Here is a 23,276-nt window from a genome sequence, read left to right as displayed (position 1 = left end):
TGCAAACAGTGGTTCAAGGAGACATAGATATGCACACCTTTTAAGATAGTTTACTAATTCTTACTGCTGTGATAGGTGACTTTATTTTTACCCAGAATTATTCTAAGTTTCCATTATCAGCATCGCATTGCTCCTTGAACATTAATCTTCCTCTTCTTAACTGACAGCAGAATGTGATAATTTTCATTCCACTACACTTTTTCTCTTAACTATTTCCACTTATGCCTTATTTATTATCACAGCACAGTGATACCCAAATGGGTATGTACAATCAACCAAGGGTGAAACTTCTTTGATTGATCTTTTGGCGAAAAACTCCAAGACCAAAGATAACAACCACTTAAAATATTTTCAAAGTGTACACCAAATTCTTTTATGCACCTTATTCCATTTTGAGGAGACAACTTTACATTCTGGTCCCCATTCCAGCTACAAATCTCCCTGATACATGAGAGCCACCTATAGCACAGTACCTTGAGCCAATTATGTGAATAATGGGTGCTGACAGCTGCTTTGGCTCATCTTCCACAGTGGTGATCTGGGTCCCATTGCTCCTCACGCAGGCATACACCGTGCAGGCTTCAACCTGATGGAAAAGAACATGAGGCTCATATATTCAGCTGCAGAAATTTTGCAGCTCTGCTACTTGTTTGCACTTTCTCTTCACCCAAGATATAATTGTTTTCTATTTAACAGATTCCATACAGCCAGGAAAATACTGCAGCTTTGAGATAAGTGTATCTACCAAAGATATACTGCACTGTATCACATTTTCCCACACCATTTTTAAAAGAAGGGAACATGCAGCCCTCTGGCACTAATTGCTGGTTTCTATTAATTTATCACCAAAAGAGTGAATTTGTTTTTCTGCATGTATATGTAGACCCTGCTACACAATACTTTAAAAATGTGCTTTGATTTGAGGCCTGGAGTAAGGTTTCTATTCCTACCATATATTCTGACATAAAAATAATTTTTCCTTAGTGTTTTCTATTCCTTCATGCCTTTTCTGTAACTTAAAAGTGAGAAATGAAAATACGAATCATAAAATTTTTTTTTAAAAAAAGCCACAGAAATAAAAGCTTACTCCTTCAGTTCTTGGGATTAAACTAAGAAGAGTCAAAGTGAAATAGGTAGTGAAGGATCATAACATTTTTTCTATATTGTCAACAGGGAAGTTCCAGAAAATTTTAAAAATGAAAATGAAAAATAATGCAGTAAGAATACCAGTGAGATGCACATGCATCCAAGATAGTACTGTTTCCAGGAAAAGAAGAAAAAGAATCAAAGAAGAAGAGAAGAATAATTAACATCTCAAGCAAGAGAAGGTGGCCATGCTAAATTAATATAGAGGGTCTATAAGTGAGGCAGTACACTGAATTTGCATTGTTATTGAGAAAAGACAAATGTGTTTCCAAATGGCATTCAGAAAGTCATATGTGTATTCATGGATGGAGGTTTGCTGTTTCAGAGGGGCTGGAACATGGAAATCTGTTATGGTGTGCCTGTCTGTGATGGTTATTTATGGCATGGAGTAACTTGCTGCAAATTTTCACAATGAAGTATACATGGTACTACTAAGTTTGTCTCATATATAATAATGTAAACCAAACCTTCATGAAATAGGAATAGTTACAATTAAGTGTCAAAATCCCATTCTTGAATATATTAATACAAGTCAGGGTAGAAAGACACTTATTTCTTTTATTTTTATGTTTCTGCCCACAGTATTTTGCCTTTCACTACATATGTGACTAGAGAGGCAAAGATAGAGAAAAAGAAAAGCAAAAAAAAAAAAATGTTGCACGTATTAAGACCATAAAAAGTATTACAATGATTTCAGAGATCAGCTCTGTTGCCTCCTCAAAAGGATAAGGCAAAGAAATTGATAACGGGATGTCAAATGCAACATCATTATTTCACTGCATAGATATGCATGCCTGATGTTTCTTAAACAATTGCAATTTTCTTTTAATAAGCAGAATCTTTTCCTGTTTGTAATATATGCTGGGGCTTTGCTAATGTTGAAACACAGAGAATTTAGGGGAAAGTAAATGGAGTTTTGACACTTTGAAAAAAGAGGTAATGGAAATTTGAGTTAGGAAAAGTGTACACAAACCAAAACATTCTAAAAATAAATGTATGCCTTGTATGTATATCCACACAAGCATCAGGGCAAACATATGTCAGTGCGTGCAAAGAAATTCATGAAACAATATTCTTCTTGGAAGTCCAAGTAGAAGTCAATAAGTAAATTAAAGTACATTACACAACACAGAAGAGATATTCTAACCTGTATATCATATACAGTGAAGGGAGACAAATCTGCTAAAAGAAAGGATCCTGGCTCGTTCATTCCAGTCTTGTACTGCTGGTTATTTACATAGACAGAGTAGCCTGTGACAACACCATTCGGGTTTGAAGGCGATGTCCAGATGACACGTACAGCTGTACTGTTGATGATGACAACCTCTGGAGGGAACATGCCCTCAGGCTCTAGAAATAAAGGAAGAAACTGAATAAACTCCAGCTGTCTCTGCAAAAGCACTTGTTTAACCAAATGCAGATTAGTATTTAGGTTTAGCAAAGGGTTCACTGCTTATCTGCTTTCCTCTGATGAAGTTATCACAGTCTGTAGTCTTCTGTAAATTGGCTTATTATACTCTCAGTTAGAAATCATGAGAGCTGATGGTAAAATGCTTTATACCAGCAGCATAGTGTCAATCATCAGTAGTATGTGGCCAGTGAGATATGATGATAAATTATTCACCCATCTGCACTGCCAACCTGCAAATATTATTTTTGTCTCCCCAGTCCTAATTCTTAAAAAAAGAAAAAAAAAAAAGAATAGAGTATTTTGCTTTTAAGCAAAACCCGAGACCAAAATACCTTATGTCTGATGGAACGTGACATTATCAGCCTTATGGATGAAGCAATATGCAATATTGCCATTATGTAAATGGTTTCAAATGTTGATTACTATAGGTAATGATGAAGTCTAACATTTATTAAAAAAAAAAAAAAGAAAAAAACCAACACCTTCCTTAGCGTTAAATTACATAATTATCTAAGCATGTCAGAAATAACCATGCAAAGACCTATTTTTATCATAAGAACTCATCTTTACCAGTTGAAAAATTGTCCTTATGATCAATTCTATTTTATAAACAAAAGGTGCTGACCTTTGGCATGAGAAAGGAAATGGAATCCTCCCTTAAAGTGCTTTGCTAATGACCTGGAACACTTGTTTCAGAGGTAATGATATTATAATGTTTATAATGAGACTTTATAAAGCAAAAAGATTAGAAAGACCATTCTAAACACATTTCAGATGCACAATTTTTTTTTATTATTATTTTATCCTCAACCTCCACCCCCAGCCCTGCACTTGCCCACTGGCATAGAAATGACTCATAAAGAATTTTCTTAGAGCCTGAACTTGCACTCAGAGTTTCTAGTGACTCAGGAAAGGCCCTGTGTGCTGCTGTCATGTCAAAAGCACGTCGCTTCACAGAGCAAATAGTTTAAAAAACCCATTAATTGTTTCTAAATTTCACCATTTATTGATATGAACTCAGTTCCAAACTTAGTGCACACAGACCAGAATATGCAGGAGAAGATGAGAACAAACTGGGTTAATATCTGCTATTAGAGCTTTTGCTTCTGTCTCAGTGGGACCATTTATTGATCTACCACATGATGACAACCAGCACTTAGGCATTTTAACATTTTAGACCTTTTTCCTTTTATACCGGAAATTTTGTAATGGAAGGATGACTGATCTCAACCCTAACAAAAATCAATCAATTTCTTTCTCAGATTTTAAGCCAAGCTGCATTCACTGCTAACCCACCTCCATCCGAGGTAGTCACACGCACAGCTTCACTGTTGATGCTGTGGACTCCATTAAAAACTTGAGAAAATATCTGATACTCTGTGTTGGGCTGCAAATCATCTATGACTACAGAGTTCACATCAGCCTGGATCCTCAGAGATCTTGTCTCAACAGTAGAATTCAAGAAGAGGGTGTAGTAAACAACATCCCCTTGCAAATCCTGTAGTGCTAGTAAAGGAAAGGAAAAACATTGGAACATCAACTGGGAAATTTTCGGTCAGCAAGTTTCTTATCAACAATCATTGTGAAGAGTAAAATAAATTTTATGCAGACCCTGTTATTTACAAAAAAGGGACGATGCCATAAAGTGCCTCCAATTTCACCCTTAGAAGGAGAGATGCAGACTGCTCTTCCTAACTTGTGGAACAGTTCATCATCCTTTACAACACTGGAGAAAGCTTTCTTTCTCTAGACATCCCCATGAAGACAATGGAATAAACAAATTAACAGGTAAAACTCACTGCAAGCAGTGGTGTGCAGGCCTTTTTGCTCCTTCCCTTCAAAGAACACTTCCCAGAGCCTTCTCCACTCCTGTGTTATCCCTCTAGGCATGAATAAAGGACCAGTGCCTGCACTGTAAATTCCAGTGACATTCACCTTTACCCAGATAGCCTTTTGGCCACAGGGACAGTGAGAAGCTGTGTGTTCTTGTTTCAGAACAAGCACGATCACATCATCTACATGCAAAGCTGTAACACACTCAGAAGCATCATACATACAGGGGAAAAACCCCAAATTCTCACATTTCTTTCTAAAATGTTTAACCCAGCACTAACTTCCCCAGGGAAGGGAAATGAAAACAGTACAATTTTCTGGCTGTGCAGGGAAGGACATTCACTGGTCTGAGCCGATGGATAAGCACAGATTCCAGGCAAGTCTTCTCAATTTTAGTAACTCAGATGTCATCTGTTATCTGTCCTTTGTCAAATAGTTTAAGTTCAGATCTGACTAAATGCAACTACTTTCCCAGTAGGCACTGAGATGAAAAGTATAATTACGACAAAAACTTTAAGCACTAACACATATATCTTGAAATGAAACACAGTATTACTGAACAGGATTTAGCTTACTAGGACAGAGCACTGATAAAAGCCAAAAGCATATTTTCAGATTTAATAATGTATGGTTTTGTCATTGAAAATTTTAATCAAGAATGATTCATTATTTTTAAGTGGTACACAGACTCAAATCCTTAAAAGTCAGAAACCTTCAATAGGGAAAAGGAAGACGGCAAGGCAATGTATATTGAGGGCTCCCAAGTCCCAAAGAAAACATAAAACTAATTTGAAAACCAGTATTATGAAAAAAAATGAGACATTGATATGCAAAATAATTAATACACTTATTGCAACATAAGAAGCAATAAAATATGATAAGATTTTCAAATACTGAATGGCCTTGTCTTGGTGTTTGCATTCACAAACATACATGGAGGAAATTTCTAAGATATGAATGAAAATAAAACCAGATTGCATTACCTACATCTAGAAGGTCAGGGGTTTAGATTACTAAGGTAATGAAACTTCAGTGAGCTGCTTCAGATCTATTACATTTGTCAGTTTTTATAAGCATGCTTACTTCAGGCATGCAATTATAAAATAAAGAGACTACATTTGTTGCAATTCAGCACCCAGTCCTTACAATATCATTTGCATTTAAGTCATGAAGAAATTCCCCACTGCTGTATTAACAAACCAACTAGAGAAATTGGCTAAATTCATTTTAAGGAGCAGAGCAAAAAGAAAGAGAATGGGGATCCTCTCATTGTGAAGGAATGTAGATGTAAATTTTTATACAAAGGGATTAAATAGGCCACAAAGACAACAGGATTTTGTGTAGTACTGCTTTATAGATGTCTCACGAGTTTGCATTAACTATTTCTTCACTTTCACTATTCTCATTCTGCAGAAAGAGCATATAATAAATACAAACATGACTGCGACAGAGCAAAATGTGCACATTTTTTCCCTTATTTCTTTCCTCTCCTTTCAAGGACATTTAGGTATATTATAAATCAAGACAAGGACTGTGTTTCCTCTGAGAGCAAGGCAGGCCATGGTAAGTGATGGCAGGTTAACATCTAGTTACTGGAATAAATACTAAGCACACTTACTTGGTTTTGACCATTCCACTTCCACAGCAGTGTGATTAACAGCACGTGCAGCGAGGACACTTCCTCTCTCTGGTAATCCTGCTAATGTAGTAGCTATCACTTCTTCACTTGATGTATATCCTACCTCGTTGTGCACTATGAGCTTGTACTCGTATGTTGTGTACCTAAGACATTTTAAAAATAATTAAATGGAATGAAAAATGCAGACACGGAAAACATTTGCTGTAAACTCTCTGCCTCTGCCAAAGTTTTGTTGTTTCTTGTCCCCCTGCACAAAAATTCATCTGTATGGTATGCACCAATGAAGACTTCATGAGAGGCATCTATTTTTTGGAAATAATTCAGAACGATTAACATGGTAACAAAAATAAAACACATTATTTCACTTCTTCATAGTTGTAGCTTCTGAGGTGTTGAGAGATTATAGCTCAATTCAATATGTAATTACAGCAGTGGCAACCTGCCAAAATTTGGATCAGAATTTAATCAAATGAGGCTTTTTTCCTCTTTTGGGAAACCCATTGATTTTAACTTGCATAGTCTCATTTGTAAAAGGGATTCACCACACAGTCAGGACTCTTCTAATATAAAAACATCCCAAAAAAAGGCACCTAGGAGCTAAAACTCATTTAATGCCGTAATTTTTTTCAGAACTGTGCATATTACACAGATTTATTAAACACTACATGTGTATTTAGTAAACCAAGTGACTCTCACATCATCATTTCTTCCCTATATAAAAAAGCATATTAATATACTTTAAGTGGGATTTCATAATCTCAAATTAAATTTCCTCATAAAAAGTCTCACACAAAACCACACAAAGACAGAAACTCAGGATCATCTTGTTCAAATTTTCACTGAAGCTGCAACACATTAGGATAAATGTCTACAGATGCAATAAAGGAGCATACAGTAAATGCCTAATATTTAGAGATTTTAGTACAAAAAAAGTACTCATAGTGTATATTTACTTTATTATACTTTTTTACATTTACTATATTTTAGATACTTTACTATAACATCCTGATTTTCAAGAGAGCTGAGCTTTAGCAGTCCCACTGAGAAGAAAACAAGTTAATGGGAACTCACTAGCTCCAAACCTAACTCTAAACAGGGACAATATACAAAACACTTCTTATTTCTCCCTCTGGATCTTCTGTCACTTGCAAACATGTAGTTTTTTCTTGAACACTGTAGGACACATACAATATAAGAAAGGAATATAATCTTGCATTTAACTGATGAGAATATGCAATTCATTTTTGGATTTATATTTTCAACAATGAAAATAAAATAAGTTCATCATAGCCTATTAGAAATGAAGAAACCATCTGAAAAAAACCCAGTCATTCTGAAACATGCTTGAAGTACGACAAATTAAAATAAATGCTAATATATGAATTTTCTTTCTGGGATAAATAAGGCTTGAGCCTCTCTGCAGCATCTTCTCTCCAGCCACAAACTCATCCTGAGCTGTTAACTGCAAAAACATTGCTGCAGGTTGCAGAATCCTCCCCAAGAAAAGTGCTCAGGTGTGTCCAAGGGTTAGGCACACTTTTTTGGCCATAGCTCATTCAACCCAAAATGTCATTGTGCCTAGTGACTGATCACTGAGGCTCTGCCTGGATGTATTGCCCTCTTTGAATCGCTGAAATAACTGCTGCACACACCAAAATATGCAAAGCGAAAACCAAAGGCAATTCTCTGCAGACTTTCAAACACAGTTTGGTACAAGAAAAGCTCTGTGAGCAGTTATTGCAACGGATGGAAATGAGCAGTGACTTTCAGCAAGTGGGCAGTGGCAAGCCAGAGGCAGCAGCCCTCAGCTTGGTTTGGTGAGTCTCTGACACAAGCAGAGGTTGTGTTCTCCTGATTCCTATTGTGCTCAGGAGGGATGCTCACACAGTTTTTACAGAAGTAGAACATACACACCCTGAATCCATCCATGAGGGTTTTCCTGAGACTTTACCTACAAAACCCCAATGCAGAATCCATGCTGAATCTTCCATTACAATTTCTTCATTTGTGTTTTGTCTTAAGGAGCAATAGCCTTGACCTCAAGATGTAGAAACTAAGGTAGATCAAGAGCAAATGTCTTGCTCTGCCCCACAGAGCAGGTCTGTTACACACTGAGGAACAGAGCTCACACTCCATTTCCCCACTCTCAACACCCTGCATTTAATTGTGATGAAGCTAACACAATAAAATCAGGTAGAAAACCCCCCAAACATTACTGAAAACAAGTTTCAGATGTTTCCCTCAAACATGCATTCTGCCTGTGCTATAATTTTGCCAACACACAAATCTAGAGCATCTGTACACATAAATCTAAATGGTTTAATTGCATGAGCATCTCAATGCTAAAATTTCATGAGATTTTTATTTTCATTTGTTTTTCAAAGCAAAACAATGTATGAGTCAAGAATGACAGACTAATAATAAATCCCTGCATATTAGAATGATTAACACCAAAGATGATGACAAAAAATATTTCATTACATAATTAATATGTTCACTACATAAAGACACAAGAAATACTTTGAACTATTAAACATACACTATACAAAATGCCAGCATTTGTTTTTATAGTTTTTGTAATCTCACCTGCTAAGACCCTTATCTTCATAAAACCACTGAGTTCCTGAGTAAATATTGTGCCACAGATTTAAATCTTCAGGGGGATTTGATGCAAGTGGTTGCTGGATTTTACGTCTCAGGAGCTCATATCTAACACAAAAGACAAGCAGAACACCAGGATTATCTCAACTAATGTTATTACACAAAAAAAAAAAAAAAAGAACCCAACCAGGTTTTTTTTTAAAGCCACGCATTATTTTGTTTTTACAGCTGTAAACTTCCTGAGATAAACATTCTTTTTAATGTTTCATGATTAAAGCATTCAATTACTTAAAAAGGAAACTACTTTGAAAATGGAAAATGAAGCATTTCCACTCAAAAAAAAAACCAACAGTTTATTCAATGATTTACAGATTTTAAACTTTGTGGAAATGTTATCAAGATCAAGTCCAAATAGCCCAGTATCAGTGTCTTATGCAGACTCGTATGATAAACACAGGTTGCTCCAGAACATGGAATTATTATGTCTCTTTCTTGCAAATGTACTGAAACAAGGAGCATTGCCATTTCTGTTGTACTATTAATAGTAGCTTAAGTGTGCCTTTGTACTTGAACTGTTTGCAAATAACCACAGTGTGAACTACAGGAGAGAACAGGCACAGAATGAGTTAACTGTTCTGTCCATCTGTAGACCTTAGCAAGGCACCTTTGTATTTGGGTACAAATTCATGATGGGAGCTTGAAAGACCAAACTATTTCATCCTGGTTTTAATTGGTATCTGAAGCAGTATTCCTGTCTCTGTTCCAAACAGCAGGTCAGCCAAAGCCCATCTTTCATCAGGTCAGCCATGAGATTGCCTGGTTTGGAAAACATGCTTTCCACCCAGGCTGCATCACACACTCCCCATCACCTTTTATACAAAACCTCTATGGAATTTAACAAAAATTAAAATACTTAGTGCCTACACAAACTAAAGAGGATAATATCACAGTTTGCATTTCCTAATAATTTTAGGGATTACAAAGGAAACTACACTAAAGGAAACAAAATTAAATATATTTGTTTCAAATCTTTAGGACTATTACTCTTTATTACATTCCACAGGACTCTTTAATTTATTTTTACACTAATGGTTTTAGTTTGATATTGGTGTTCCATTAGAATAGCACCAGATGCCTGTACCCTTTTTACCAGTCATAGAACCAGTAGGAAATTGCTTTCAACGGTGAGCTGCAGTTTTTATCAAACTATTGTTAAAACAGTGTTTCCACTGGTGCCCAGCAAATTAGGGTCATATGTATATATATTCACTTAACCATACAACTTGATTCTCTGAAGTGCTGAGCTGCTCTGTTTCATTCTGTCCCTGCCCCCCATTTTGGAAAGGTGTTTACTGCTAAATTCCAAACAAAGTATGTGGATGCTCAGGCAGATCTTAAACAGTCCCATTTTAAGTGCGTATTTGTGAAAATGTTTCCATGTTTAATTATTCTGCAGAATACCTTGGTGTGGGTCACCACTCTATTGCAATTATCATGCTGATTAATGAGTTTGTGTGTAATTTGACACTTCTTAAAGTGAAGGTCTTCTCCAATCTGATAAAGACACATTGGATGATACAATTCCAGATTTGAGACCCTGAATGAAGAGGTATTTAACAGGTACTGCATGCAGTGATTTCGTGTCGCTTCAAAACCAGCAATCAACTGAGATGCTCTTACTAGAGATGTGACACTTCCTGTGCTCCATGGCAGCTTGTGAGTTCACGCACAACCTCCAACAATTTTTGCCCTTGAGTTTAGTTAGGGAATAATCCTCAACAGGTACAAGCAAGCATTGTGCCACTTAGTGATGCCAAACTGAATTACTGCAGAAGTTGGGATTACAACTTCAGAAATTAAATAGCAAAAACTAATTAAACTCCAACTCTGTCAAAAAAATCCGATGACTTTATAACAAGAACAGCTCTCACATGACTGCTTCATCAGTGTCAACCCAAAGACAGATCGTTACAGCTTTATAGGAAACCATCCTAGCATATTCTGTCCAATATATTTCATAGACGAGTCTTGAAAAACATCAAATCTTTTTGAACACTGAATGGTGATCATGTGTAAATCACCCCCACTGGCAGCTGCTGCTGCTACTCTGCTTGCTGCAGACTTCTCGTTCCATCATGCTGTACAGAGCAGCTGCTTCAGTGGTTGTTCTTGTTGAGGGCAGCATGGCACACCATGAAAGAAATGAAATCTGCAGATGTAGGTCGTGCTGAATTACTTCAATAATCTATGGTAAAATGGTCATGTTGTTAACCCCAGAATAACAGGGACTGCTTTTCTGAAACTTCAAATTTTACTGTAGAGCAATCATCATTTCATTCAGTTGTAGTGTGCCCTAATTAAGCCTGAAGAAAAAGTCAAGCTACTGTGCTGTAATAACATACGCAACTGAAACAGCATTACATGATAATTACTGAACCCATCAGTGCACCTAGAAGAGAGCTACTAACCAGAACATATGGAATAGAGAGCTGTAATTCCATGCACAGTTTCATGATACGTTAAAGCACTAGAATGAAAGATTTGACATTTTTTATTGTGTATATATAAAGATATATTTGTCTTTATAAACCTTTATGCACTCAAATCCATACTTTTTAAAATGTGTATCTACACACACGCTCAGTTATCAACATTCAAGTCAAGATTCCCATCCCAGAATTCCAGACAAATCTCAAAGGGGATTCCTTTCTTTGGCTCCTGTGGTGAAATCCAGCCCACTATACTCAGCACTTCCTGGCATTTCCTATTTTGGCTATAGCCTCACACTTCTAGCATTTTAACTTCCATTTTTTCCCATGCACTGTCTCATTTAAAATTTATTCATCACTTAATTTTTGAAGATTATTTCATGCCATCATCCTTCCAAATAGTCATTTTCTCTTTATGTGGAATAACCCACACAGATGTGTTAATTACTCATGTTTACAGAGATCTCTTCTTTTTCTCAGTGGAAACTTGGTGGAACTTGTTGCCTGAACTCATCATCAAAAAGTGGATAAAGCTGCAGCCCAAAGCACTTATGAATTTGCAAATACTCTGTGCTTGTTCCTGGTTTTGCAGACAGCACTGATCTGAAAAACTCAGGCCTTCCAGCACAGAAAACACACTTGCCCTGAATAATCCCAGTTGTTCTCTGGGCCCTAAAGAGGAACTTCAAGAAGTCCAAAATGATGAGATCATGTGACAAAGTCTACATCACTCATAATTTTCTGAGTCAGATTCAGGTAAGGAGAAGCAAACTGCTCTCAGACTCAGCTTACCTGAGATGGGCACCATTGGGTCTCAGTGGTGGTTGCCAAGCGATGGCAATGAAGGACTCACTGATGGGAGTCACGGCCAAGGGACTGACGCTCTGAGGGACTGTCGGGGGTGTGGTGACTCTGGTGGGCAAGCTCTCCGTGCAGCCTCCCAGGAAACCATCACCTCCAGTGCAAGCTATCACAGTGACCGAGTAGTTAGTGTAGGGGACAAGGTTGGTCACCAAGTGACTGAACCTCGATGAAGGGTTCCCAGTGATGACAATTCGTGGGTCAGGCATGCGAATCTCGTAGTTAAGGATTTCTCCGTTCGGTATCAGAGGAGGTTTCCAGGAGACCTGAAGGAGGAGAACAAAAAAATTAATGAAAACAGATTTCTTACAGTCAGATTGCAGAAGTATGGACACAACATGCCATAGATGGACACAAATGGGACCTGAAGATGTTCTTTTCCATCAAAACAGACTTTTATTTTTAAAAGGAAATAAGTTAGAAATCTCTTTTAATTTTAATGAGGTTCATAGTACCAGTTGTAACCATTCAAAAATCTATTATTTTTCTTTACCTGTAATATGTGAATGCTCCACGCCACTCAAAATTCTGTGAGATGTTCAGCTGCACTAGCAAAAGTATACTAATAATCATAAATATCACTAACTGTCACTTATTTCTTAGGGTGTATTACCTGGTGTGCTTGACTACCAGCAGCAGAGCAAAAAAAAAATCTTACTTTGTGTTTGCACAATTTTCAGAAAGATGTAACTGCATTAGCTCCCATAAGAAAACAGATCTTTCACACTGAGAAAACTTTATCACAAAAAGATTGGAAATTATGTGGTTTTTATATATTTATACACACACATACATACATATATATATACACACATACATATTGTGGTTTTGCTCTTACAGAACTGAGGTTAGGTGGGATTTTTAAAGCTTTTAGTTTTTAGGGTTTTTTTTTGGGGGGGGGAGTGGGGAGGGATGTGATAGCATATTTTTATATATATTTATTCTTACCAGCTCCACTGAGAAATCACACTCAAATAATTGCATTATGAAGTGCATGGATGTTCCCAATTATTTTTTAAGGCTTTTTTCCACGGTACCATGACAGAGGGGCCTTCAGACTGGCACAACGAGGACATGCAGCTTAACACGTATTACGAATCTCAAAGTTTCATAAAGGTAATATAAAAGCATCTATCAACACTCATTTGCCTAGAAATCCCAGTGCAGGAAGTATACAAGCTTTGCTTTACTCTGGGACTATTTTCCTTGCCATTTACCCACTCATCTATAACAATTGCTGTCTCTTTTCCTCCCAGGCACAAGATAATTAAGGATTGAATCCAACATAGAAAAGAGCACAGAAATAGAGAAAACCTAGATATGCCTAAAACCTAGGTATGCATAGAACAAAATGAAGAAAGACAACATTGAAGTGTTAAATACTAATACAAAGATCTTTTAGTTTCAGGAATTTGAACTCTTTCTCTAATTTTCTGCAGTCTCCAGAATAAGTATCTTTAAAAATATATATACACAATTGCACATGGCTGTTGAAACAGAGAAGCTTGATTTATAAAATGACTTTTAAAAGACCCTTGGGATTACAAAATGTTATATCTTAGGTACAGAAGGACCTGTTAGGCCACCAGACTTGTAAGAAATCTGGCAGCAAAGTGCTGGAGAAAGCTGAAGGATTTTGATAACAGATTCTGGAATACTATTAAACAGAGAATTAGAAACAGGGTGATCTTGAGTAAAGACAGCAAAACCAAGATTATTGGTGCCCACATAGGAAAGGCTTAGCTCTGGCTAATTATCAAATGCTGTATTCAGATTTTTGTTCCTTCTGGCCCCAAATCATGTTGAAACAAAAAAAAAAATACTACTGATAAAGCAATGCAAAATTTCACAAAGGGTAGGAATTGATTTTGCACCATTCTCATAGACATTGAGCAGAACTCTCATTTTGAAGTATTTCACGTGATCTAGTGATAACTTTAGGAAATGGAGAAGAATGGATGATTAGCACAGACAACAGAAAAAGTTTTCTAGTACAAGCATGCGCTGGTTTTGGCTGGGAAGAGTTAACTTTCTTTACAGTAGAACGGGGTTAGTGTGGGGCTGTTTCGGTTTTGTGCTGAAAATAGTGTTGGTAACACAGGGACGTTTTTGTTATGGCTGAGCAGGGTTTACAGAAGGTCAAGGCCTTTTCTGCCTCTGACCCCAGGAATAGAGCAAGACGCAAGGGACACAAGTTGAAACAAGGGAAGGAAATGCAAAGAAAAGTAAGAGATACATAGCCATAAACTGGAACAGGTTGCTCCCACAGGCTGTACAAATCTTGGACATGCAGGGATGGAGTACCTGTCCTGATATTCCAACTCGGTGAAGATAACAAATTTGACATCTTTTATCTGAATATTAATAAAGCAAATAGGCCATTTTTGGTGAAAAAGGCCTTGTTATTGCTTAATGTCAGGTGGCTTCTAATAAAAGAACTGCATGCCAAATACTTTGGAAAATACCTAGTACTGCACTCCCACAAGACAAAACGGTCTCAAAACATTCACCTTATACCAAAATTTATTTCCTGGAAGAGAGCATGAGTTATTTTCCAATCACACTTTATTTTTGATGCCTAGCTTTTATGTCTAAACCCAGAAAATTACTCTAACAACTTGTGCAAGGTTCACCATACCCTGTAACCCCTTCACATAGAGGAACAGATAATTACCATGGGAGGAGAACAGAAGCTTAGCTCCTGAGTTTTACACAGTCTGTGTACTAGCTGGTACATCTGAAAAAGCTCCCAGGTGTTATTTCACAGTATTTGTTGTGCTCGAGCAGATATAGTATCTCATACTGTAAGTAATAGAGATGCTTTGTGGGGCTTACACTGGGAAATACCTTTACATTTTTTCCTAATAGAAATAAAGACCATTCTCAACAAAGAGTATATTCAGTCAGCAGCACACACAACACATCTTATTTTTATCTGGGCATAGAGATCTCACACAAAGCTATGAAGATCTGTTGTTGCTTTGGTTAATATTTTTTTTAACTAGGTAACGGGATGACCAAGGATACTCCCTAACCCTGCTGTGCCACTTGACCTCCTTAGAATTACCTGTGTCGCCTGGGAATGACAGGACATGCAATCCCTCACAGCCATCTCTTGTCAAGAGGCAAGGGACTGCCTGACCCATAAATGAAGATGATGAAGCCAGCCTGGTTAACACACACGTGGCACTGCTGGACCTCTTCTCCACTTGGATGTGCCAAGGTTTGAGGTAAGAGCTTGGCAAGGCATGAAAGCAGGAAAGCTCACTAGACAGGCTGTGTTGGAAGCAGTAACAGTTTGTTCATTGATTTGAAGCTCAGCACTGAGACCATGAAAGAGGATGCCCATGAGGAAGAGAGAATAAGGTAACTACTGGGAGAGATTAACTGATTCAATGTAATGACTCTGGAAGCTTTCATTTAAAGATCAAAGGGCCTTATTTTCTCCACCACAAAATTTAAAGAGACAGAAATTAGCCATTTTCCCCCCATTAAACAGTTATAACCTTGGAATTTTTTTCCTTTTTTGACAGCAGTTGGAACCCTGCAACTTAATTCTGAGCTGTCTGAGGAGAGGCATTGGCACATGTAAGCTATTTTACTGTTCAGGCCTGGCTTCAACAGTTTGCTTTTAAATCAGTGTGTTTGGCTTCATTTTATTCTCATTTCTCCTAGATACTGCTTGTAACCTCTACAAACAGAATGTAATAAATACACTACTGAGAGCTTTTCACTGTTGGTCTCAAAGCACATTGTAAGTCTCAAATTGCAAATATTATTATTCCAGTTTTAGAGATAGAAAGACTAAATCCCAGACTAAATCACATATCAGAAGGAAGCAAAACTCCAAACAAAGACCTGCTATCCTAATTCTGCATTCCAGCTACTGGACTATAGTCCTCTGACAACCTCCCAGCTCCCCCAAAATAGCTGGAGATGAATTTCCTCCTAAGTTCTTATCTGCCTTAACAGAAATTATTGTGGGTTCAATCAAGGGCCAGAATCATACAGGAAATGCAAATTCTGAGAAAGGTCACTGATAGTTCTGCTCATGCACTGTGCACATGAGTTAAATCAAGCTTCAGCAAGGACTACCACAGAAGAATAGCATGATCAAGTTTGCAGTAACAGATTGCTACTACAAAAACTCCTAGAACTCTGCTTGAGTAGTGGGAAAACCAAAACAGCATTTATTTATGATCCTAAACACCTACACTAGAGTGTTTCAACTTTATCAAAGGCAGAGGGATGATGCTGATGAAACCCCACTGTATAATCTATACCAAATGAGCAAGCTGTGCAAGAAATCACAGTCCTAACATGTGGAAAACCTCTAGTGTGCAAGTTAAGGCTGTTCCTATGGGTGTTGGAATATCCTAAGTTACTCAAGCAGCACTTATGTGTCAAATGAACCAAGGTCTCACTGACCTTAGCAGCATTACAAGGCAATCTTCACACAAGGATTGATCGCTCCTAAACAATTTCCCTGACACACCAGGCATACCTGCATAAAACTGGAAGGGTGGTGAACAAAGTCCAAGCCCTTTTTTGTCCCTTTCCCAGCTCAAAGCTGTTACCTGTGCTTACTGCACCTCCCTTTTGCAGACACAGCTTAGGAATCAGGGTTGTTTGTACTCCTGAAATGTTCTGGGGTAACTGCAGACTGAAGTGTTTGGAGAAGGAAATACCAACAGGGAGTTTTAACCTGAAACAGAGGAAGGATCTCCACAGCCTCATTCTCTGCCACATTGTGACCTGCAGAGGAGGAATACTGAAGGATCACCTCACTCTTAGTCACTGACTTCAGTGACCTTGGAGTAATTAGCATTGCATGCAACATTCTGTAATCAGAATCAACTTCACAGGACAGCAAGCATTAATGTGAGACAAAAAAAAACCCCAGCTCCAGAACATGTGTCTATAACTAATTCTGTGGGAAATGGAAAATGGGTAAAGAAAACACCATCTTTTTCATGGATAATACTCAAACTCTAACTACAGGGTATGTTGCTTTAAATGTGTCAGTATCTATTCCATACAGCTGAAATCTTTCTTCTGTGTATTTTAATCCCTGCCTTTTTACAGAACAACAGGCATTTAGCAGTCCACTATCCAGCTTTTGGGCTAATGAAGAAGACAACTGTAAAAATAGAGCCTAGTTTATTTGTGTTTGCTCACTTGCATATCCAATTTAGTAGTGAAATTTGAGAAACAGCTACTAGAAAAGTTTATCACTGTGGCAATAAATGATAATCTACTTCACTAAAAGAGTACAGATGGCAACTCTTGAAGATCCTGTGGACAGCAGGCTAATGTCATTGTTCAATCTGTAGGGTGGAATATCAACTTGGTCTGTCTCTGCTCCAGTTCCTTCTATACAAAGAGAAGAATAGCAGGTGAACTGCAAAGTAAGAAACTGTCATTTCTGAAGGTAACAACAAATGGGAATGACAATGAAATTAAAAAGCCTATAACCCTTCCTCATTCAGAGAACTCATGAGGAAATACTTAGGAAAAACAAATAATCCATGGAAGACCATTGGATTTATTGACATTATTGAATCAATATGCAAAAAAAAAAAAAGAAATTAGAAGGAAGAATGACAGTTTGGTGCTACAGAATCACCACAACCCTTCATTCCTCACAGGCAATATATAACATATATTAAGAGAGAAGTCAATGAAATAATAATAATTTTTTTTCTCATTTTGTATCTAATCAAATTGCAGGAATTTCTGTAAATAATGTTATCATGAAAGAACAGCATAGCACAAGAACTGTATGTCAATGAGGTACTTATTCCATCCAACCAGGAGGAAACCATTCTCTTATAACCTCTTAAAACACTAAAAAGAAAAACAAAACCTTTCCCCTTGGTAGAAACATCAGGATATGTACAGTTTATGCCAGATTCTGTATTGAAAAAAAAGTTACACAAAGATGACAGGGAATGGCTTCAGCTATTCATCTATCAGTGGTCCAGCTGGTGGTAGTGGTCAGTGAGGGGGTGCAACACAGGCAATGTGAGCCAGCATGTCTCTGGTTAAGACGATAATTAAGACTACAGCTGCCTTTTCCAGGTCAAAATCCTCAAGGAAGAACCCCAAAAGCAAAAGGGAATTCCTCCTATCAAAAGTTATAAGGCCAAAGTTGGAATATTTGCATACTACAGTTAATGTAGTTCAGTGTACCCAGCCACATAATGCCTTTCCTACACAAAGAACTCCATTAAATAATTATTCACTGTGTAAACCAGCCTCTTTCTCAAGCCACTCAACCTAGCTACATTCCCGAATGTCATATCAGTGTGAAGTGTGAGATTGAAGCAGCACAGCAATTGCAACCCTCACAAGAAAAGGAAACAATTTCTTTTCTACCTCTGTACATTAGGGTATAGCAAATCTTGTGTAACAGGAATAATGTTCATGGCATTGGCATATACTAAATAAACGGCTTTTGCAGTTGCTGAATACCTCCACCTCACTTTGGCATTTAATCAGCCACAAAAGCAGTTTATTGCGCATTATACTCCGCTACCATGAACATTATCAATTCAGCAAATATTAAAAAATATCATGCAGGTGTCACAGAAATGGGTACTTTAAAAATTATCGACAGCCTTACACTTTCTGTTGCACAAAGGAAAGCAAGTTAAATGTTATGGAGAGATAGTGGTCCATTCTGATTAAAATTAAATGTTAAAGGAGGACACACACATCAGAAGTGTTTATGCCGAGAGTGACCTGCTGTGCTGAAATTTTCCTCCTTGCAGAGTGAAAGCTTTGGTCTATGAAAATAAGCTGTATACTCAAGTGAGTACTGTCCTGGAGCACTTTGAATTCTTCACATCCTCAAATCATTTTTATTGATTGAATGACTAAATAAAGGAATGGAAATATGTTTCTCCTTTTTGTAAATTCTCTCTGTTTTCAGTAGAAGTAAATATTTGTGCTCATGGTTCAGGGATTGGTTGCACTGACAGCTGAAAGCCTCTATTGATTTGCGACCGTGGCTTGGTAAAGGAGCCTCTTGCTAATCTTTCCCACAGCGCCCTTCCAATACCTTCTGCTCTAACCTGGGAGGACAGCTCTCTCGAGGGTAAGAGTAATTAAAATCTCCTTCCCAAAGAGACAGCTTCTTTTCCACCCTGTGCTGAAGAAGAGTTACCATTGTAGACACTGAGGAAGGTAAGAGCACTGTACAGCACAAAAGACTCCTTAAATTTCATTTGAACACTACACTGCCAGTGTGCTGGGCTTGAGCAACTCATAAAGGAAAGTATGCCTTCCTAGGACTCTTAGGGGCACCAGTGTAAAGCAATTCCATACCAAATCCATCCTATTTCCACACAGGGAAACGTTTCAACCAACTAAATGGCAATCCTTGCACAATACTGCACAGTCATTCTGCCTGTGCAACTAGCAGAATTCTGGGGTGAAAGGACACAATAGGTTTGCAGATCTCCACCCTAGTCCGAAAGAATTTGGGCAAAACCCCCGAATGTTTTGCAAACAGGTGCTCCACTGTTCTTATACTCTCCCAGTACACAGAATTCCCACAAGACCACCTCAGGGACACAGCAAAACCCTGAGTGGTCAGAGAGCCCTACTACTACTACTCTGACATGAATTTGCCATAAAAATGCAGGGAAGGAAACAACACCACCACTAGCAAGCTAATCCATTTGACAGATCTGCACGAAGACCGACGAGTAAGATGAGACCTCAGTCGCTTCCTCTGGTGCTCCCATCTGCAAACAAGCAGAAGGCGAGGAAACTGCTGGGTGCAGCAAGCCTTGTCTATTATCTCTTCAGTGATGAAGTGACATGAACTCTTCTGCAACTGTAGCCTGGCTTCATATTTTTAAAGAGATAAGAAATAATTTATTATTAGAATAATAAATGCTTAAAAATTAAATAGATGTCTTGCTGACATGGACAAGTAAGAGAAATTTTAAGATTTTTAAGAAGTCTTAGATTCTTAGAAATCAGAACTTGAAGTAATATCTCAGCCATGGGATACCCTTTGCACAGAAATGTACCAAGTGTTCCTGACTTTCTCCCAGTTATTATGAATATCAAATGGAACAACATTAAGTAAATTAAAATACAAGAATTTATTACAATATCAGCAAAGAACCAATGCTCTGTACAGCGAGAGAGAGAAGTCAGCAGAAGAGATACTCAGAAGTGAGTATATTTGGAGAGGCATATATGTAAGTCACTTTTCTCAATTCAGTGCTGCCACCTTAAACTATTTTGAACATTTTAACTTAAATATTTAAAATTAATAAAAATTGACAGTAAAACCAAGTCATGGAAATAAAACCATCCAGGCTTCAGTATCTTTGACAGAAATTAGTCTTAACAGATCCAAAAAATATTTGTCTCCAGGTGGAAAACACAAGTCCAAGACTACCAGAGCAGCAGTGAAACTAAATTTGACCACCATTATAGAGGAGTTCATACAGTTTGGATGTTAAAGGGCTTTAAAGAGTTTTGAATATTAATGACAGGCTGGGGAAGAAGAAGGAAAATAAGCATTTGAACTCTTCGTTAAGAAAGGAAAACAAATTTAAAAAGCAATGCTGTATTGAAATTCAATTATTATAGAGTGAAAACTGCATTGCCTTCAGATTTCGGAAGAAATAAATGACCCAATTGACTTTCAGTATTGGTAGATTACTTAATCTAAGAGTTGAGCAAAATACAATAAAATTACAACTGGACACACATGTCTGATCTCAGGAAAAGACATCCAGTAAAGAATGACACAACCTCTGATAACTCACAGGCTTTTAAAATTAGGATTGAGTGTTGAATGCACTTGGAGAAAGAAAAATAGAAGTGAGATATAAAATTATTGTGCTCTTGCCACAACTGGAGCTTCAAAGGTTGCAGTGACTCTTTGTGCTCAGAGTTGAAGCCAATGCATAAAAACTCATGCAGTAAAATGTGGACATTGGGTAAGCACACTATTTATTGAACTAGAGATACTATTTACTCAGCACTGCAGCTTCTGGCAAATCCATGAAAAATGTTTTACTATAAATTGTGGGGAATATTAAGATATATCTACAGAAGCACAGAGGGCAGAGTCCTGGAAGTAGATTGCCCAAATCTTCAATAAGCAGTCTGGCAATTCATCATAATTACTAGTGGTCGATCATTATTAATTCTTACAGGAACCATTGTACTCATATTGAACTGATTTGCAATTAACACAGAGGTAATATGCAATTCCTTAGACATTAAAATGTAATTTTATAAGCTCAGGATTTTTTTGTATAATGGTAAATAGCTTTTTTTTCATCGCTTAAAATTATGTGTGAACAAAGAAAAAAAAGCATTGGTTTACTGCTGAAATTCATACCCTCAAACTATTCAGATTGCATTGGTAACACCACTTTGTTTACCTTTTGAAAATACAATGTATACCAAAAATAATAAATCTAACAGATGAACTTCTATCTTATGCAAATGTCCTTTGTTTTGTGCTCTGGTGAGCAAGCTACTGTACCAATACTTTTGGCATTAGTACAAGACTGAATCCATGGAAGCATGTGTGTATTTACACAAAAGAGGCTTCTAAGCTACAAAAATCCCTCTTGTTTGGTTACACTAATTTCCCTTGAATGAAGTTTGTATGCAAGCCAAAACAATGGTAGTTATCCTGTCCTCTAGAGTTCATTCCCAACAGAATGATGTGAATAATTGAAAACTTCCTACGTAGTCCTGTAAGACTCCTCTTTCGTAAATCAGGATAACAAAAATGCTATTTTTTCTACATTAGCCATTAAAAAAAAATCTGGTAATTATACAGAAGACTTAATTACATTAAAATAATCTTTTTTATTTCTTAGCATTTTAATGAAGTCTTGAAATTTTGGAGAAGGTAGTAGGTCATTTTCTGATCTGATTAGGGAGTTAAAAGTAATCATTCAAGTTTAATATTGAAAATACATCAGGTGTGTAGGGAAGAAAATGAACTGGAATACAATGCCAGAGGCTGGTGTAAAGGGAAAAAAAATGGAAAGGAATCTAATGCTTTTGAGCCAAAGCACAGATACTAATTACTCAGCTACCCCTGCAGCAATGAAGTCTGTTGGCTCAGCCAGTAGATGTCTCTCTTAAATGCACAGTTGCTACAAGGAAAACCAAGTTACAGCCATGAGGCAATGGGAATCATTCCTACCTTGACTGAGTAGGGTCCCAACGCTTCTGCATCAGGTGGCTGAACACCAGCAGGTCTGGAAGGTCTGGTGGTGACTTCTGCCCAGGCACTGCTGTTTGCGCCCCCGTGCAGGGTGCTCATCAGCACTCTGTACTCAAACTGCTGCCAAGGGCTCAGAGCAGTGCTCTGGTCAATGTAGCTCATGGCCTGACTGAGGGGGAGAGAAACCACAGTGGAGATTTGTTCTGTTCCTTTCACCCTCCTTTCGATTGTAACGTTTTCCACCAAACCATTGGGGCGAGCAGGTGGTTGCCAGGATATGACCACAGAAGTTGGAGTATCAGAATAGAGCTCTGGAGCAGGAATATCCTCAGGGGCATCTGGAAGAGTCTGTATTTCTGGGGTTGTGGGTGAAAGAGAGCATCCTTTAGAAGTGCATCCTTCTACCTGGAACACATACACAGTATAGGGATGCAAGTCTGCTACAGTGCAGTTTGAAGTAGTTCCTGGCACTGTAGCATGCAGTTGGCCATTTTGGTAAATATTATAATGCGTGATAATGCCATTTGGCTTTAAAGGATGCTGCCAGGTGATGCTTGCTGCCCTTGCTGTAACATCCAATAGAAGTGGTGGATCTAAAGGTCCAGGTTCTGTAATAGACCAAAAAAAAAAAAAGAGAGAAAAAAAACAAGGAAAGAGAAATTACTAACAGTCTGTGATTTTTAAAATCAGCATCAGCAAGCAGTACTCACCAAATGAGGCTCAAAATTACAAAAAAAGTTCAGATCTAATGAACAGCCTGTTTCTTTGGAAAATGTAGGCCCAAATATTCACAGGATGAATATGACTTTATTCTCAAAGGCATATTGCTCACCTTCCCTCATCCCAACCTTCCTCCTTTCTCTTCTGCATCCCTTTTCCTCCTGTGTCTCAGAAGTGCCTCACCAATGCTACTAGCATGTGGAGAAAGTTTATGGCTCAGTATCACTACAGACGTGCAGTTCTAGATTTTGGGTATGTTTTTCTAGAGCACTAGATACTAATTGCAACCAACAGCACAGGCATAACAAAGCTGTGTATTTTACAGCTCAGTGAGTCCCTACTGCATCTCTGATTATATAT

The 23,276-nt window shown here is 37.7% G+C and overlaps 1 protein-coding gene across 3 annotated transcripts in view; it reads right to left on the bottom strand.

The window, feature by feature from the left end:
• Positions 1-23,276, bottom strand: part of USH2A (usherin) — a 383,112-nt gene that overhangs the window by 100,791 nt on the left and 259,045 nt on the right. For all 3 annotated transcript variants that reach the window (XR_014850703.1, XM_085054819.1, XM_085054820.1), the window contains exons 41-47: positions 22,176-22,804; positions 11,912-12,246; positions 8,616-8,738; positions 6,009-6,172; positions 3,854-4,063; positions 2,294-2,496; positions 474-586 (exon numbers count right to left, since the gene is read on the bottom strand). Coding sequence is in view for 2 of the 3 variants with exons in the window: in XM_085054819.1 (XP_084910945.1) it covers positions 474-586; positions 2,294-2,496; positions 3,854-4,063; positions 6,009-6,172; positions 8,616-8,738; positions 11,912-12,246; positions 22,176-22,804 (1,777 nt within the window). In the remaining variant the exon portion in view is untranslated. The remainder of the gene's footprint in view (positions 1-473; positions 587-2,293; positions 2,497-3,853; positions 4,064-6,008; positions 6,173-8,615; positions 8,739-11,911; positions 12,247-22,175; positions 22,805-23,276) is intronic.

The sequence above is a fragment of the Lichenostomus cassidix genome, chromosome 3 (genome assembly GCF_008360975.1).
Source record: "Lichenostomus cassidix isolate B80296 chromosome 3, HeHo_3.0, whole genome shotgun sequence".
Classification (NCBI taxonomy): Eukaryota; Metazoa; Chordata; class Aves; order Passeriformes; family Meliphagidae; genus Lichenostomus; species Lichenostomus cassidix.
This window is presented reverse-complemented; position numbering and strand designations above follow the sequence as displayed.